At 37.1% G+C, this 19,043-nt stretch overlaps 2 protein-coding genes and 3 long non-coding RNA genes across 9 annotated transcripts in view; 3 read left to right on the top strand and 2 right to left on the bottom strand.

Moving 5' to 3' along the window:
• Window positions 1–19,043, bottom strand: part of LOC117576857 (neuroligin-1) — a 78,853-nt gene that overhangs the window by 42,368 nt on the left and 17,442 nt on the right. For all 3 annotated transcript variants that reach the window (XM_034261957.2, XM_034261952.2, XM_052006338.1), the window contains 4 exons: window positions 16,518–16,945; window positions 15,829–15,947; window positions 12,178–12,495; window positions 1,651–2,781 (listed from right to left, as the gene is read on the bottom strand). In XM_034261957.2, coding sequence (XP_034117848.2) covers window positions 1,651–2,781; window positions 12,178–12,495; window positions 15,829–15,947; window positions 16,518–16,945 — 1,996 coding nt within the window. The remainder of the gene's footprint in view (window positions 1–1,650; window positions 2,782–12,177; window positions 12,496–15,828; window positions 15,948–16,517; window positions 16,946–19,043) is intronic.
• LOC117576963 (low-density lipoprotein receptor-related protein 1B-like) overlaps window positions 1–19,043 on the top strand; it is a 79,489-nt gene that overhangs the window by 48,177 nt on the left and 12,269 nt on the right. The gene's annotated exons all lie outside the window — the stretch shown is intronic.
• Window positions 9,353–10,791, top strand: LOC127565800 (uncharacterized). The gene is made up of 3 exons (XR_007955194.1): window positions 9,353–9,432; window positions 9,534–10,041; window positions 10,104–10,791. It is a non-coding gene; the product is annotated as an uncharacterized LOC127565800 (long non-coding RNA).
• LOC127565799 (uncharacterized) lies at window positions 14,965–15,382 on the bottom strand. Of its 2 annotated transcripts, none has more exons than XR_007955193.1 (2): window positions 15,236–15,382; window positions 14,965–15,178 (listed from the first exon to the last, which is right to left on the bottom strand). It is a non-coding gene; the product is annotated as an uncharacterized LOC127565799 (long non-coding RNA). The 2 variants fall into 2 exon arrangements; XR_007955192.1 differs by having other exon boundaries at window positions 14,965–15,175.
• LOC127565798 (uncharacterized) lies at window positions 15,640–16,160 on the top strand. Its single transcript, XR_007955191.1, has 2 exons — window positions 15,640–15,733; window positions 15,873–16,160. It is a non-coding gene; the product is annotated as an uncharacterized LOC127565798 (long non-coding RNA).

Here is a 19,043-nt window from a genome sequence, read left to right as displayed (position 1 = left end):
TGATTGATATCTATTGATCTATTGATCTTTATAAGGATAGACTTGGATTTGTATGATACATAGTCAAAATGAATAATTTTTGGGTGATGAAATGAATTAAAAATTTAGCAAAAATAGGAAATTAAATAACAATAACCAGTAGAAGTTTTTTAATAGTTTTGAAAGCAATAAACGCTTAATGCCCATTTGAAAGCATCGAAGAACAGGGTATAAAATTCCGTTAAAACCTTGGCAATCAGTGAAGCATAATTTGTACAACAATTTCCGTTGTGACCATCAGCTAAACAGGCGCAGCAACAGAAGGATGCGGACGAAGCCTGAGCAAACGGATACAAATCTACTCCTGATGCTGATGGCTCTGCTGTTTTGCTGTTGCTTTTAGCCAGAACCCAGAACTGGTTCCGTCTGCTGTCAGACGGCAAAACTGTGGTCAAAAGTCAGAAGTGCGTTGAGCTTAAGCGAAGCGTAAATGTTTTCTCCGCTCTTGTTTATTTGTTCTCCACTCTCTTTTTTTTTGTTTTGTCGTTCGTTGTTGTTGGCTTTGCCGGATATTTTGTTTGAATGAGAAACGCAACACAGCTTTCAACCATTCAGGGGGGTTTGCTTTTGTTTTTTTTTTTATTTCATTTTTTGCCTGGGCGGTGCTCTCTGTGGCTGATTAGTACAATTTCAATTTTCACGCGGACATATTTTTGGGTTTAGCCAGAGGGGGGCTTCGCTTTTCGTTTTTCGGTTTTCGGTTGTCGGTCTTGTCAGACCCAGAACGAAGGTCATTCAGTTTGATTGAGCAATGTTTTCGTTAGCTTCGGGTTATTTTGCAGGATATTTATGTGTATGGCGCTCCTTCACCATATTTTGCTATGTCATTCATTTTTCAAATATTTCTCTTTGTTTGGCAACCTCTAACAAGCAGCCCGACCACCAGCTGTGTTTTTTCAAAAGTGGATTTATACATACGAAGAGCGAGAGTGTGTGTTTGCCCCATTTACTAAATATAATGCTCGCCTACCTTATGCCAAGTCATTGATTGCTGTTGTTGCCAACACTCTGTTTTTTTAAATGAAATAATTCACATGTAAATTTAATACTCATCTCATAGAAAGTATAAATGAAAAGGCGCTTAAAGTTTAGAAATATTTTTCATGTACTTTCATCTTTTTTTTGCAATAATCGCAATCAAATCCCATTAAATTACGAATGTGTATTTCCAATCACATAAGTTGCTAGCACAATTTCCCATTTCAAGTATTGTGGCTGAAGTGGAAGCTTTAGCTTGATTATCCACCTAAATCGAATCGATGTTCACAAATGCAAGCTAAGCACATTTCGAGTACGTTAACGAAAACGAAAAACGGAAGAGAAGCGAGTAAAGCACTTCATAATGAAATGAAATCTTATCATATTTTAGCTTGATTGCTACCTGTCCGCAATATTGTTTCCTTTTGCCACTGCAACATGCCACTGTAATGCAGCAGGCAGCAGCATGTGTTTTCAGCATTTGTTGTTTGCATTTCTTGCATCAATATGGCACGTAGAAAGCAAAGAAAAAGAACTAAAAAAACACTTTCATCTTCTTGAGAAATCCATTCGTTCAATTGGATTTGAGGTTGTTTGCAATCATGGCTAAATGTTTTTGTTTTGTTAACTCACCTGTCGTGGGATTATGTCGCCCGGCTGCAGCTAAATTGAGATTGCGTGGCAGCGTCATGCAATCGCCGCCGCCGCCCCCGCCACCGACGACGTTGCTGTTGCCGCCAGTTGCTGTGCTGGTTAACAGCACATTGCCGCGGCTGTCCACAAGTGCGGTGCCACCACCAGCCAGATTCAATGCGGCCGTGTTGCGGGCATAATTCAAAGTTGCTGCATGATGCAATTGGCTTGCCTTCGGCAAAGTCATTAGGCCCGGATTGTAGCTAACACTGTTGCCCGATACAACAACCGAGGCGCCTCCACCTCCGACTCCGACTCCAACTCCGACAGCAGTGCCTGGCACATTGGCGCCGCTGTTGCTGCCAGCGTTGCCACCACCACGACCAAAGGTCTGTGTCCCGCCTGCAACACTCATGCTCTTGATTTGCATATGTTCACGCTGCTGCTGTTGTTGTTGATGCTGTTGGTGTTGTTGGTGTTGCTGCTGCTGCTGCTGTTGTTTGCTGCTGGTGCTGTAGGTGACATTGGCCAAGTTGTCGACCATTTTTGTGCCATCCTGCTGACTTGTCGACTGCTGCTGCTGCTGCTGTTGCTGTTGCTGGCTAGTCAATTGCATCCCCGTGTTGGCGCATATGTGAGGAGGCGGAGGCTTGGATGCCTCGTTGGCTGCAGCGGCGGCAGCGGCAGCCGCCTGCAACAGCATCGCCGCCTGACCAGCCGTGTCCTGGCCATGGCTCTCCACATCGACAATCACATTGGAGCTCTGCGAGTGTCCCATGTGATAGTGGGCATGCTTTATGGGCTCCGGCGGATACGGCACCTGCTGATGCATGCCCCGCTGCTGGTACTGCTTCTGCAGTGTCTTCACCTCCAGCCGTGTCTTGTCGCGCTGATAGTAGACACCGGCGAATATCAGCACATTCAATATGAGCAGACTGCAACCGATGGCAATCGTTACGCTCAGTGCCGTTGAGTAGGCCGCATATCCGGCTGCCTCGAAACCGGAAGCCAGCGTGTCCGTTGAGGCGTTCGCCAGGGTTGTTGGCGCAAAAACGCCACCGCCGTTGCCCGTATAATTGCCACCAATTGGTATACATGTCGTATACATGTTGTTCGGCTCCACGGTGCTCACTATACGTGTATGGAAATAGACAAAGAAGGAGAATTTGTGAGTAATATCGAGTGAAAGAGAGAGAGATGAAGAGATAGAGCAAGATATGAATATGAATTTATTGCATAAGCAAGTTGTTTACGGCTGCAGCTAGGCAATTATAAATTGCCACAACTTGACTTATGACGCATACGAGCCATGTGACTGCCTCTGCATAAACACGTTATGCAATTATAGATACGTTTGTGTTTGTGTTAAATAAACATAGACAACAGACTTAAATTGAAGCCATAGTATTAATAATATGATGGATATGCTGCTATTAAAGCTATTTCATAATGATTCAATAAATTGACATTAAATTAATAATTGGTAGTTTTAATATTCTGCTGATTCATATTAGTTTTAGCTGGCAATCTGGTATATTTTGTACTATATTTTGAGTTTAGCCTTCGGTATGCTTTAGTATATATTTCGGTATTTTAGAATACAGTTTTATTGAAAATGAGGAGAGGTGTATCTCACAGTCGAGCTCAGTGACTGTAGCTTTCTCACATTTGATATATGTAGAAAATATTTGTATTTGTAAAATAATCTAATATGTTTAATTAGTATTACATTTCAATGAAATCTAGTTATATTATTTTTATCAAATCAATGACTAAATAATACATTTTTCAAAATGAAATTTGTTTAAATTGTTTAAAATGCTGCAAACAATATTTTTCTTTGTGAGGCCATAACTATTGTATTGTATCGTAAATATGATTAAATCGATATTTTATTTATTTAATTTATTACTCTATCAAATGAAGTCGAAACCTAAAAGTACAAAAATTCATTTTTTGATTCAACTTTATTCGAAAAAAAGACAGACTGAAAAGCTTTTAAGAGATTTGGTTGAACTAAAAAAGTAGTCGACTGTACCTTGAGATTAGCATATTTATAATCTTTGATTTCATTTTCAAGAATTATTTGAAATACCTCAAGTAATGTAACATTTGTAATATTATTAAGCTCGATTACAATAAGGTAATTTAGAACTTTAAAATTCTCTTTTAGTAGAGATTTGTGCCAAGTGCATGTTATGGATTTAATAGGAATTTAAATTCCTTCATATTTATCATATTTTATTTATCGAATTTTAGAGTAAAGCATTTGTTTGTTGAAAGAGCTTTAGCTGCTGCTTGCCATTGTCGTATTGTATTTATTTTATGGCATGCAGGTAAATACGAAATTGGACTGCAAACGTCTGCGAAACAAGAAACAAATGCTTTTGAAGTTCACTTCCTTGAAAATGTATTTGTCAATGTGCTCAAGTGTCTTGTTGTACGTTAGTTGTAGTTGCTGTTGCTGTTGCTTTGTTCTTCAGTTTGTTGTTCCCTTGTTTCGAGTCCGTCTTGTTGCTGTGGCTCAAGTGCTACCTACGCTTCGCATTGTTTTATGCCAAGACTTCACAGACTGAGTATCCTTGTGTGAATCCTTACATACTTCTTTCTCTTCGGTGTTTGTTTGTGTCTGTGTGTGTATGTACGTGCATGTGAGTGTCGATGTCGAAAAGTCTGTCTGAAAAGTTTTGCTTTTCAATTTTCTGCATATCAAACAATTCGACAAAAGTTCTGCACGAGATTAAAGACTTGTGCACGTATTTTGCATAAATATTTAGACAATCAACCCGAGTGCCTTAATAATAAGCACTTTTCGAATATGCCGCGCATTGTTGTTCTTTTTATTTATTTATTTTTTCTTCTCAATAACTTGTGTGAACTCTTGCAGCTGCCAAGTAGCGTTTGAGAGCCTTCCAATTTACATTTTCAAATAGCATTCGCATTCAATAATACGCATTTACTTTCTGAATAACCAGTTAGACCGATTTCAGTACGAATTATTTACCTCTGAAATATTTCATAATTCGTTGAATTTTACTGCCTTCGTCAACTTTTTGACATTCAGTAAATACCTTTTCGCTAGATTACAATTACACAGTGGAGATGTTGCCTTTATATAGTACATTTCTATACCCGCTACTCTTTGAGCAGAAGGGTATTACAACTTTGTGCCTAAAGGAAATGTATGAAGCAGGCAGAAGAAGGCATCTCGGACTCCGTAAAGTATATATATTCTTGATCAATCCTACGGGTAGCGGCTATAAAAACGGCAGTCAAGTCTAAGTTGTTTGGACAATCTGGTATATTTTGTGCTATATAGTATATTTTGAACGCAATAGTATATTGATATACAAACATAGTTTTCGATATATGTACATATTTCCGAATGTTAACAGAATGTTAATTTTTGTGCATTTTTAAAAGAAAATTGTTTGCTTTTATAAAAAATGAATACCGAGTATCTCACAGCTGAGAACCCTCCACTGTATCTTTCTTACTTGTAAAAATTATATTTGCGGGAAAAATGTAAGTCGCAAATTTGTTAAAGTGATTTAGGAATACTTATTACAGCACATTTAACCTTTACAATGATTCTGGCATGAGTTAGAGGAAAGTCGCAAAATCTGCTTAATTTTCGAAATTTATACTATTATTATTAATAATATTTCTCTACTCGCTAGTCAGCATATTAGTTGCCAAATAAAACAAACATTTTTAAACGAAAAGTTTCTCGAGTATCTAAGCTGTTTTTATAAATTTCACCCTCGACTCTGTTCTCACATTTAATTCCTTCGACTAGTGTCATGAGCAGATGGCACATTCCACATTTAAGTAGAGTTAATCACTTCGCACGTGTGGAGTGTACAAGTAGATTAAATCTTCTATGCTGCAAGACAACAACAAATATGAGTGGTCACTGATTGTCTTCTATTGCTTTACTTTATTTATAACCCCAAATGGTCCGAGTCTCTCTCTCTCTGAAAACACTAACCTGTCACTTGACGGACTTAAGGAGCAAACACTTTACGCCCCTCTTACAAGCTGGGGGACCAGAGACCCCCTTTTGCTAAATGGCATAACCAGATAAGTTGCGACCCCAAGCAAAGAGGAATACATACACGTATACTATATACTATATACATATATATATATATAAGAGAGGGGTAGCTGAGATGGAAATAACACACACACCCCCACAGACTTGTTGTAGCTTAGTCGAGCATTTCTAAATGCCCCACCGTAAGCTTTTTATCAAAACGCTCCATTTTGCATTTATTTTCAAGTTGAAATACGCTTTCTCTTTCTATGTTTTTTTGTTGTTTTTGCTTTTTTGTACCCTGGGAAATTTCTATTTTAATTCCTTTTAATTTTTATTTTAATTTCGTTTTCGTTTTATTGCATGGACGAAGCACCGACGGTTGCTTGAGTTAAAGTCGCCCTCAACAAGCGTCGCATGCGTTCAAGGACCCTAGATAATTATATACGAGGACACATGGCCGTAGCAACTTGAGGCAGATAACCAAAGCCGTAGCCGAAGCCGGAGCCCAGGCTCGAGCTCGAGCCAAAAAGAGATTGCCTTGGCCTGGTCTAGAGAGCTGAAGCAACTGCTGCCTAATGCTTAATGTGCCTTTAATTAGTGGAATGACAAAAAAGCCAACCATAAAATCAACTTAGGTTACAAATGCCCCAATGACTGCTGCCCCACCTCTCTTCCCACAAATCTCCCCTTGGCCAAGTCAAATGCTTGGCATGCAAAATTGTTTGCAATGCTGTGTAGCCTCAATTAAATGACCTTGCATAAATTAGATATCAGCGGCAGCAGCTGATGCTAACCTCTCCAGGGAGCGGACATTTAAGAGGTGATTACCTAGCGCAACTTTCGGGCGATATTTCAATTTGCGGCGACTTATTATGGCTTATAGTTTGACATTTCGTCAACAGGCTTTCTGCTTAAAGCTCACCAAAAACACAAAAACATTTCCCTTTACGAATTTATATTCAACAACTTTCGGCATTTTAGTTTCAGCTTTAAGCGAAAAAACATCTTTGACAAACAACAAATATATAGTTGCTTACTTTCTCTTCACTTTTCTATAAAATTGAGGCTAAACAAAACGAGAAACGAGGGCTTTCCTTGAGTGAAGACTTAAAAGTATGGAAGCAGTCTCATGCTCAAGTTGAAGCTCGATTAAACTTAAAGTTATTCAAGTCTGAGGGAGCAGAGCAATTTTCTTGTAGCTGAATGGGTTTTGTTTTATAATGTATGTGGCGTTTAAGATGTGCCATAATAAAAACTTGCGAAACCTTTTAAGTTCTTATCGATTCCAAATAGCGATAGGAACTGTTGTGATATTTATTGGAATACGTTTTAAATGAGAATTTTTTTGTAATTTTTTTTTTTTAAACAATATTGTAAATTATGAAATTGTATTTTAATAAAACAAATGCGAAAATTGTTTCTATTGGTACATATTTTAATTTAAATTGGAATTCTATAATAAAAACTTAAAATAAAAATTGGAGTAGATTATTGTATAAAAATCATAAATGTACATTGCATTTTGCGGCAACATTTTTGCCACATCTCCTGAAGTAATTTTTGGGTTTTCATTTTTGAAAACTAATCTTTACTATTTTCTGTCCTTGATTTCAAATAAACAGAAAAATGTATTGTAAAATGATGTTAACTAAATAAGATAAATAAAATTGATTGAGCATATAAACTTAAGACGGGTATTTCTATTTCCATTCCCAAAATACTTGTGGTGAATGCGGTCAGCGATGTGCCAAAAATAACTTTCTTTTGTTTAGTTCTCACACTTGGCACTTTAACTGGCCAAAAATAGAACTCAAGTTGCTCTTGAAATATAACTGGAATTCTAATCCATACCAAGAACATATTTCCCTTGTGATTTCCATGCAAATAGATCTCTAATGTGCATTCACCGGCCTTAGTAAACAATGGCGCATGCTTGTGGCTTTGCCCTCCAAATCCCAGTCTCCGTGTTGCTGCGAGACACAACTTGAGCGATTCAGCATAACCAACGAGCTGAACGCTGGCGCACAACAACACTTCAAAGTTCAAAGAAAGTCTGGGATACAAAGGCAGAGAAGGCGAAAGAAAAGCTGAGCAGAGCCTGGACACTTCAACACATTTCCATTTCCATTACCATTTCTGTGCAATGCGATGCGATGCCATTCCTTCTCTGACCGACTTCAACTTCAACTGTTCAACTGCTCAACTATTCAACTGTTTTTCACCAGGTTTTTTGCTGCTCTTGCAGTTGGTTTTTCGATTTGTGCGGTTTCTTTGTTTACGGCGACTTTGCTTTCGTAGATATTTTGGCTTTTAGTTGCATGCTTTTCTCGTTTGCTCTCTCTCTCTCTCTTTATCTCTTGCTCTTTCACATTTTTTTGGACTCGCGTTTTTCTGTTGTCCAAAGTCACGACACGGCGCTAAGGTGACGACAAGAACCCAAGGTGCATAGCTGGCAAAGTATGTCGAGTCTATATGACACTGGGAGACAGTTGCTCTTTGGATGTTGGTGTTGGTTATGCTGACGGTGTCGGTGGCCTGTCATGTCCTTGCCCGGCTTAGTGTCCTCGACTGTCACACTGACAGCTGTTTGTCGCATTTCCAACATTCTATCATCATCGTGCATCTATCTCGGATCTTTTTCCCACTTTTTCTCTGTCTCTATCATACTTTCTGTTTTGCTCTTGTTTTTTAGGCGAGTTTATTTTGCCGCATTTCTATCTTTTGCACTAATTGAAACGAACATTTTGTATACTCCGAAGGGATGTTGCCACCACAAGTCTTATGGGTGCGTCTCGCCTGTTTGTTTGGCTTGGATATGCTGCTTTGCTGATTAGTTGGTTGCACTCAGATAGCGCTGTTGTAGCTTGTGGCTGAAATAATCTTTTTTTGTCAGTGCCAAACTTATTCTACGGCTGTCTTAACTTTCAAGTCCTTAAGTTGGTCACATCACTTTGCGGACATTTTAAATACTTTTTTTTTGTTTTTTAACTGAACTTAAATAGAAATTGCTTTGAGTAAGGATCGGGAATTTGAAAGCATATACCTAGGAATGTTTTAATAAATACAATTCTGAAGACAACAATTAAAATATATTGGTAACGAATACCTTAATTGATTTTGCGCGAAAGTCCGTCTACTTCTAATTCATTCAAATAGTCGATAATAATGTAAACATAGTTCAATTTACTGAATAAGTTCGCTCGTTTATTTTTGGTTAGTGATGTAAGTTGTTCGCTTCGTTCGCTCGATATTTTTTTTTCCGTCATCGTTCAGCAAAATCGTTAATCGTTTGTTTTCGATAATAGTTCGTTGTTTTAAAGTTCATAGTTCAATAATTGAATTTTATTAGTAAATTTGTAAGGCATTTATAATATAATTTGAACTCAGAAATCGCCAAAATAAGTGTTGCTATAGCAATCGATAGTTGGACGATATTGAAAGGAACATGTGTATATGAACAAGAACGAACTGAACTTAAAAGTGTAATGAAGGTGAACTATTCAGTTCGTTCACTCCACTGAAAAGTTATATTTTTATTCTTCGTTGCTATAGCAATCTATATTTGGACGATTTGAAAGGAACATGTGAATATGAACACTATGAAATTGAAAAACAGAACAAGAATGAACTGAACTAAAAAGTGGGCTGAAGGTGAACTTATTTAGTTCGTTCATTCCACTGAAAAGATATTTTTTATTCCTCCGTTCGCTCGCAAGCTGCTCAACACTGGTTTTTAATATTCTGTGAGTACAATTAATTTAAGTACAACTTAAATTAATTAAACTCCTAGCTTATTATCATTATACATATATATATAGTTTAATTCGCTGCTTTTATATTAAAGTTCGCGTTCGCTATATGTCGCTCACTTTATGACAGAAGTAAAAGTCAAAGGTACACACAAGTCATTTGGACTGCGGCTAAGCCAACAGTGCAATAACTTTTAATTTACACGACGTAACTTGGGGGAACCAACCTGCAGTTCCTGCACCCCGGCTAAAACCCCCTTGGCCATGGCGCCAAACCTTTTTCTCATGCTGGTAGCTAATGCATTTTGTATTGGCCAAGTCAAAGTGCTGTGTGCACAGGGAGTGAGTTTGGGTTTTGAAATTGACTGTCTTACTTTTGACTTTGAGATACGCCAAAAGGGAAAATGTAAACGGCTCCGGCGACGGGAGTAGTTGCCACGCCCCCTCTCCACACACATTTGATGTTTGAGTTGCATTCAGCGCTGGTGACTTTCTCGTATCCGCAGTTGGCGTTGCACTTGGCAGCGAGTAAGTGTGTTTGAAAAAAAACCATCATCATCATCATCGTGAGCATCCAGCATCAAAGTTTGCTGTTAATTTAGGGTAAGTGTCGAAAAAGTTCTACAACGAGTTTTATATAAACTGGCTTAATGAGTTTTTTTCAGCTTGGGCGGCAAGTGTATAAAAATTATGCATAGTTTGCATTTGTGGCTGAAAAGAATGCTAAATTGCTTCTTAAGATCAGTGCCAAAGCGAACTAGAATTACTGCTGCCCAAAAGGCAATGGAAACGACAAATTTATGTTTGTTTTTTGTTCGGACAATGCGAATGAAAGGATACAACAAGGTCCAAGCCCAAGCCAATGCCAAAGCCGAAGTCGCACGCCAAAGTATTCACATACTTAATACAGATTACAGTTGAGTGCATTTTCAAAAGTCAGCACTCGACACAATATAAATTCAAAAGCCAAAAGATGTCTGGCTCTGTGCTGTTGCTGCTACTGCTGCTGCCCCGGACGTAATTTCAATAAGCAAACGACACAGCTGGGGGTCGAGTTGGGTCAGTTGGCCACACACAAATGGAAACGTCATGGTCCGGGCACAAAATGCCAACTTTGCAATTTGCAATTTAACTTGAGAGAACCACAGAAGTGAAGTAAACAGACAGTGCCAGAATAGGCCCAAGCCCAAGCCGATGCTTTTGCCAAGTGTAAACAAATCTTCTGATTCTTGCAAAAGCCAAAGCTAAAGTGTTGATTTCCAGCTCTCCCTATATGCTTAAGTCACAGCAAATAGACCTACAACATACTCCCCTCATCTCGGCCTCTCTTTCACCACCACAGAAATAAAGAAAAATAAGAGAGAAAAATATTTGGCAACAATGTTGCCTTACAATTCGCATTTATTTGACTCGCACAACCCTTTGTCGAACCCCACATGGCGTATGCGTAATATTTGATTTGTTTCGCTTTACCAAGTTATTTAACTTGCACATCTGCGCAAATTTGTGCCCCATTTGCGCTCAGATATAAAGTCCTTATATAAATACGATAAATTATATGACAACTACTCGTATTTACCACTATGCGTAATGCTCAAAAAGCTAGATAAATGTTAAGCCAACAGTAAATTCAGATATTTGTTGGCTAAGTAATCATAAATCAAGCCTATCAGATTTCCAACTTTGCGCAGTATTAGTGCTGACAATTAAAATATTTTACTTAAATGGTAGACATACTACTTTCATATAAAATATCCATTAAATTTCTATACAATTCAACATCAATATTTCATGAATTTAACTTGAAGAAAAGTTTAACAAACGGTTGACACCAAGTTGGTGTAAACTAAACTCAATTTAATACATAACAGAAATATTTTCATGCTTGTTAAATTTATATTTTTTAATAATTTCTTTAATGGGTAAAAGGAATTTAATTGAATTGAAGTGTAGTACAAGCACCACAAGTAAAACATGTATTACATATAAAATTTAGATTTTATCAACAAATTTTTCTTTTAAAGTTGGTTCTAAAATGCGCTTTAAATTATAATTTGTAATATATATTGTTTAGAAAGATGTGATGTCACCCTTGGCAAAATGATTTAAATTGATATAATTTTTCATTTTGGTCCAAGCAATGGAATTGAGCAGACCTTAGCCAAACTGCCTAAAGGGCAATCTCAGCCATGTTGTGTCTGCCGTCAACATATGCTAAAGATGCGTGTATTTATTTGTATCTCAAGTTAGTTAAGATTGCTGTCAGTGAATGCCTTTGTATTATGCTTTTGACATGTGTAATTTTAGAATGCCAAAAACATAGTTTTCAACTTGAAAGTATGATTAAGACAGCCTTTTTTGCTTTTCAATATAAGTTTACTTTGATTTGAAATGGTGTCGTATAGTTTTGTATTCTTTTAAATTCATTGTACTAAAGATTTTACACAATCATGTACAATAGAATTAGTTAACTACACACGAAAAATAAATAAATTTGCATTTAATGAAACAGTTCTTATTGAAATATTGAGGTCAAAATAGTTTGTGTACTAAGAAATGTCAGCTTCACTTTCAGTCTTGGCAAAATTGTCAAGTTTGCAAGATGCCTGATTGTTTCGAATGCCGTTAGAGATAACCTAGGGTCTGCCTGATTGACTTTTAGTTGCTACAGACAATTACAAAAGTTACACTCAGCAACTGGCAGCATTATTTGTATTATACAAAGGTCGTGATACTCACCACCGAGGATGCCATTCAAATAGGCTGAGGCATTCAGTACCCGTCCTTTCTTCACCATCATTTGCTCATCGATAAACAGGAGACGCGACGACGGCGACGACGATGAGGAGGAGGATGTTGTTGTTGTGCCGGCAGCTGACAAACCAAATGGATCTGGCTTAACGGGTCCCTCGTACAATTCCATATCGTCGTGATTGCGAAATAGATTGTGTCGGGCTATCACATCCTCCATGCCGGCGCGATGTAGCTCGGGTATTAGACGCAGCCAAATCGAGAGTTGGTGAGCTCGAAAGTGATTCTTAATGCGCGGTTTCATGCCTTCACCGAGATGTGTTGCGTTGTGTTGACATTTTCAAAAGAAATACCAAAAAATAGACAATAAAAGCGAAAACAAAGGCGTTAATGTAAACATCTTTATTACCATGGGACATACGATGGTATTCATGCATGCAAATTGACCTGGTGCCAACTATTTCAGTTGCTTGTTGCTGTTATTGTTGTTGTTGCTCTTGCTTTGGGTTGCCTTTTAAGACATTTGCATGCCAGAAAGGTGAAACACTGTTCGCAATTGAGGACACCTTATCCCCCATTTGCCTGTTTGCCTTGCTTGATGTTGATGTTGATGTCTTGTTTATTTAACTGACTGAACGACATAAAAGTGCTTAATTTTAGATGCCGCCAGGTAGGTCATAGCCTGGATGGGGTTTACTTGGGATTGGGTTCAGCTTTTCCCTTCAATCTGCCTTTCTGTCTGTCTGTCTGCTTGGCTGAGCCAATGGGGCTAAGCAGAGGCTTCCGTGCCAGTTTGTTTATTTAGTAATCAAAGCACAAGACATGAAATATTTTACAACACGTCTTGTTCTACGTTTCTCAAGAAACTTAAATTATTCAATTGCATTTAGCTTATGACGATGGTTAGTAATTAGGTACTTTCTTCAAATTTGTAAATACAAAAATATAATAAAAATGTTTTGATATTTTTACCAAATATAGCGTTCAGTATATTTTAGTATTTCTTTGGTATATTTTAAGAATAATGTCGCACTGTTTGGCTTTTATTAGATAAGTCACAGTCGAGCACATTCGACTGTGGCTTTCCTATTTGTTTCCTGAATAACTTAATGATGCAGCTATAAATGCATAGCTCATAGATTTTCATAAATATTTTACTTGATTAGTTTTTTCATTTCAATTTGTTAATGCAGCATTTAAAGTACAAAATTGAAATCAAAGAAATTTCTTAATATTTGCGTGATTTATTAAAAAGTAAGACTAACTTAAAAGCATTTATATGAATTCCTAACTTGAAAAATGAAACTTGAAATTAAACTATATTTAAGATGAAATAGTAGTAGTAAAATTCAACAAACTATTAATTATTTTCGTCCCTATTTAGCTAAGTCTTTGCGATAGCTACGCTTAGCGTTTAACTTTGAAAATGTGGAATATTAAACATTTTTTGTACAAACACTTTACTAATATGTAATATACAAAAATCTGTTAAACATCGATTCACTTCAACGCATTTGGATAAGCAGAAGCCTACATTCGTTGAGTGTCAATAGGTTAATAAATATTGCATACACTTAGGTTCTTTATAATTTATGCAGCACAACTTTGAAATCAACCTTCAGCGACATGTACATAAATGATGATGAGTGTGAGCCTTTCAATGTGTGTGTATGATTCAATCTGCGAGGAATGTGCCTTTGTGAACGATTCGCTCGATTGTGGGGACACATGTGTGCAATGTATTCTCATAATTCTATTCCATTCGATGCGATTGAAATCGAATGGATTTCGATTTCACTTTTTCAGCATATCAAATCAAAACTCGCAATCAGTCGTGGGCGTCGACAAATCCTTTGCAACTACATCCTTTGTGCGTATTGTATGTCAATGACAGGGGTATTGAGCAGAAGTTGAAGTCTTTCAAGAACGCCCTCTCGGTATGGACATCGGGACGTGAAAAGGGACGAGTGTGTCAGCTGTTGGCGAGTCCTTTCAATTAAAATCAAACAAAAAGCGAACAAAGCACGTTGCATACCAGTCGTATACTTGATATGTATACTGCTCGTAATGCCAACATGTGCGTAAAGTGCTTCATTTACAGTCCAATTGCCATCTATTATCGTTCAGTCGAAATCATAAACAGGTAAATTCCTTCTCTCTCAGAAAATGGCATTAGCTGTATACAAATGTTATTGCCAATAAATGATACATGAGGGCATAAAAGATAAATTTAGACCTTAAATGATTTCGTTGTTGAAATACAATAAGATTGAATCAGCGGCAACTTTTTAATTTAAATGTGAAACAGGACATGAAAGGGTATAGAATGAATCGACTTAAATTGTGTGCCATTTTTACTCTCGATTTTTGTATATTTTTATATATCATGTAAATTCGTTTTATGCATTTGCTAGACACCATCTGCTGAAGGGCATTCAAAATTTCATTACCATTATATGTAGCACCATTTTATAAAATTTGAATTGTTGTCTCGTTGTCGCTGAGTTGCTGCTCGTCACACACACACACATACAAAAAAAGGTGTGAAAAATTTTAACTTAATAACATTTGCACACATTTGACATGACGCGGAGGCATCATTTTTGAGCACATATAAAGCTTTATGTGCTCCGCTCATGGTTGGCATACGCATACCCTAGTACTGATGTTAGAAGGGTATTTGGATTATGATTAGGAAACACATGTAATTGTACAATATAAATTTATTACGAGGTAACTTAGAGTCGAGCATGCCTAAGCGCAGCTGGCTGTCAGTTGTCTTTGATAGTCGCTTCCCTTTTTTTTCTGTGTTATCTCCGGTAGGTAACCTTCAACAGCCACTCGGGTGTAGCCTTGTTTCTCTTTTCGTTGTAATGCTACCCCGCATTCTCCCATTTCACGTTTTTTTTCGTTTTCCACCGTATATTTCACAACAGCCCCCGCAGTTTGCTGCTGAGCACGCGTCGGGTTTTTTTTGGGCCTGGGCCTTCTTTAAAATTTAAATTAAATTTGATTCCATGATTTTTTCTCTTCTTTTGATACTCACATTTGCTGGTGCCGCTTTTAAGAAAGATGCTGCTAAATTTTTAGCTCTCATCTCACAGTCTCGCGTATTCTTTTCTCATTCCAATGTGTGAGGTGAATTTGTGTTGAACAATCTTTTTATGTTCTAAGTATGTGAATATATTGTGTGAGTTATGTGTAATTTATCTGTACTTAAGTCAATTCAGGAATTCACTCGCTTACTATCCTTTTTCAAAGTACTTTTTAATGCTTAAATATTCTTTTTGTTTTGGAAATACAAAATACTTTGACATAAAAATGTAATAGATGCTAATAACACTTCGCAATTTATTAGTCTTCATCTTTCATCGCAGTAAATTTTTTTTAAATAAACTTAAAAAATAACATTTGTATTGTGCATATAAAATGGAAGAAATAATTGTCAGTCTCGTGTTGAAGTACATGTATTCGGAATATTTGGAAATTTGAAAATCTTTTTTCTTGTGCAACCATTGAAGCAAGCATTCTACTTCGCAGAAAGGTATTTAAATTCCCATTTTAAGGCCAGCCAACATGAGAAGTGCACACGAAAATAGTCGAAATAAACTGCAAAGTGAACAACTTTTGGCATCTCACCTATTTCCAAATATTTTTGATGCAACGGATCATAATTTTCCCAGGTGATGCTGCGAAAACGATTGCGTTCCTTTGAAACCGGCAGCACTGAGTCCTGTCGATGATGTTCGTTGGGATTGCTGTGCAGATGGTAAAAAGAAGAATGGGAAAGAGAAGAGAGATGTATATGTCAGACAGAGATGGGAAAAGATACATAAATTGCAAGATACAGTTGAGTGAAAATGTGCTCCAAAGAATTCCTTGTTTGCCCTGGCGTTCTTGTTGTCCGTGTACATTTTTGTTGTTTTCTTTCTAAAAGCTGCGTGCACAAATAGAAAATGCTTAAAATGCAAGGGCTTTACATAGTTTGTTTTATGGCACTCGGGCAGTGGGGTAGTTGTATAGTTGTGTAGTTGGGTAAGTTGGCCAGGTGAACAGCAGCAGCGGCAGGTGTTGTTAGACTGTTGCTGAAAGTGCAGCCAGCAGACAAAAAACCCAGTTTTGCTTTACGGACAATCAGCGCTAAGTGTTGCACACGAAAGAAAAGAAGTGTTTAGAATAGCGGAAGAAACGTCGCTTGCCTGACAAATTAGTGTAAGTGGCTTAACGTTGGCCAAGGGATTCTAGCTAAGTGATGCAATGCACGGCCACCATAATAATGATGATGATGATGATGATGATGGGTAACTAACTGCAACTACTTAACTCACCCGGTGCGCGCGAAATTCGTCCAGTAGATCATCACTGCCTCAGACAGCGCCGTCTCGGACTTTGTATAGTTTTGCGGAAAATGACTGAAACCATCCACAAGCGGTGCTCCGAATATGTAAGGCAAATCCTCACCGTGCACAGTCCCCATGCGTTGCGGGTAGTCGCCATCCTTTGTCTGATAGTCGAACACATAGAAATAACAGCGACCCGATGGCTGTGTTGTGGCAGCCAATGTGGAGGCGGCTACGTTGCCAGCTCCGCTGGGAGTCGATGAGCTGACGGGTGGCGGCGATTGGGCAGCCAATATGTCTCCGGCGCGTACTATGGGCGCCACGAATTGAGCATCGGATAGCGCTGCCACCGCGGTGTCACGTGTGTTTATCGGATGCTGTGATGTGCGGTCCCAATCCGTGTACTCGTTCACAATCTGGGGGTACATGCAATGGAAGGATGAGATTTATCAGTGCTGTGATTCATGGCTTTTGAATCGATATTTTTCAATTAATGTCGAATTCAAGGCTACAGAATTTCCCCCATCAATTATTCGGAACCATTTATTTTATTTGCGCATATGGTAGATTAGGCATTTTCAACAATATAGTAATGTTGAACAATTCAAACTAATAAGTTCATCAACTATTAAGTTACCGTCGATTTTCAATAAAACCATATTCTAAAATTATATTAAATAAATACACCGCACAAATACTAAAAATTTACTAATGGCTATAATTGATAATTGATATTGATATTCAAAATATAACTTAGAGTAAAAATAAAGAAGAGTAAACAAAATTAAAAAACTTGATTTCATTAGTTGCTTTTTATTATACCCGCTACCCATAGGGTAGAAGGGTATTATAACTTTGTGCCGGCAGGAAATGTATGTAACAGGTTGAAGGAGGCATCTCCGACCCTATAAAGTATATATATTCTTGATCAGCGTCAACAGCCGAGACGATATAGCCATGTCCGTCTGTCCGTCTGTGTGTCTGTGTGTCTGTCCGTCCGTCCGTATGAAACACTGGATCTCAGAGACTATAAGAGATAGAGCTATAATTTTTTTTCGACAGCATTTGTTATGTTTGCACGCAGATCAAGTTTGTTTCAAATTTTTGCCACGCCCACTTCCGCCCCCGCAAATCAAAAAAATCGAATAACAAGCGTAATTTTAAAGCTAGAGTTACGAATTTTGGTATATACAATAATTACTATAGTAGTTATGATTCCTGAACATTTGGTTGCGATCAGATAAAAATTGTCGAAGTTATTAAAGAAATTCTTTTGTATGGGCAAAAACGCCTACTTACTGGAGGTCTTAGTTACTTTGTCTGACAATCTGGTATATTGTGCCGTCTATGGTATATTTTGAATGCGGTACTATATCGATATACCACATATACCATTTGGTATATTTTTTAGTATTTTTGTAGTATATTTGGTATATTTTGAGAAATATACCGCAAAATATATTACTTTTATTCAAAATGGGTAGCGGGTATCTCACAGTCGAGTACACTCGACTGTAGCTTTCTTACTTGTTATACAAAAATTTATCTTAAATAACTTCATAAAATAAAATTACACTTATTATTTGATTTTTTCTTCATCTGCGTGTAAAAAAAAACATGTGCTGTGAAAAAAATAAAAAATTATAACGCTGTTTCTTAAGTAAACAATTAAAATGAAACTATTAAGATGTTGTGTACATAAAAAATGAATAAATTATAAATGCACAAAATATGATTAATAACATAATCCCTTACAAATGAAATGGACAAGTATTAGCAAGTGTAATTTGTCATTCTGAAACAGAAGAATACCTTATTGCAGTTGAAACTGTGTGCTTGAGCCCAAAGCCTAAACTAATATGCACATACTACCATGTAGAATCTGGAAACTGGAATGGCTTACAGGACATTTGAATACATGTTTGTGTTTGTGAGTATATGGTATGGTACACGTGTACTACTGTATGCATATGCATGTATGTATGAACATACATACATACATATGTGTATGCCAAGTCAAATCCATGTGGGATTACAAGCGGATTTTTGCTTGTGCTGTTTGCCGTTTGCTGTGGTTATTATTATTTTTGCCACCATCTGTGGGTTTTTAAGTGAACCACAAAATGCATCTGTAAAATCGATGTCATGCATAATTTAAAACCAAAAAGGGTGCACTACTCCACTCAATTCTAGTGAGCGAAATATGGCGCAATATATGCCATATAAGATACGGGAATTTAAAAGCAATGTTTATTTTAAGGATTTTTGTTTTGAATGTTTTCCATTTATATTAATTGCATGGTAAATTCGATAAAAGACAGTTGCAATATTGTTGTTGAGTTTATAAGAAAGATATTCCCAAATTTAGTTGATAATCTAAATAAGCAAGTATTATAAAATGAATCAATAAATTAATAATATTATTAATTAATACGTTCTTTTGTAGCACTTTGAATATTGTTTGTTGAGTATATTCTTTATTAATGTTATTTATTTAATTGGGAAAATAGTTTA

This window comes from Drosophila albomicans, chromosome 2R (assembly GCF_009650485.2).
Source record: "Drosophila albomicans strain 15112-1751.03 chromosome 2R, ASM965048v2, whole genome shotgun sequence".
In the NCBI taxonomy this organism is placed as follows: Eukaryota; Metazoa; Arthropoda; class Insecta; order Diptera; family Drosophilidae; genus Drosophila; species Drosophila albomicans.
This window is presented reverse-complemented; position numbering and strand designations above follow the sequence as displayed.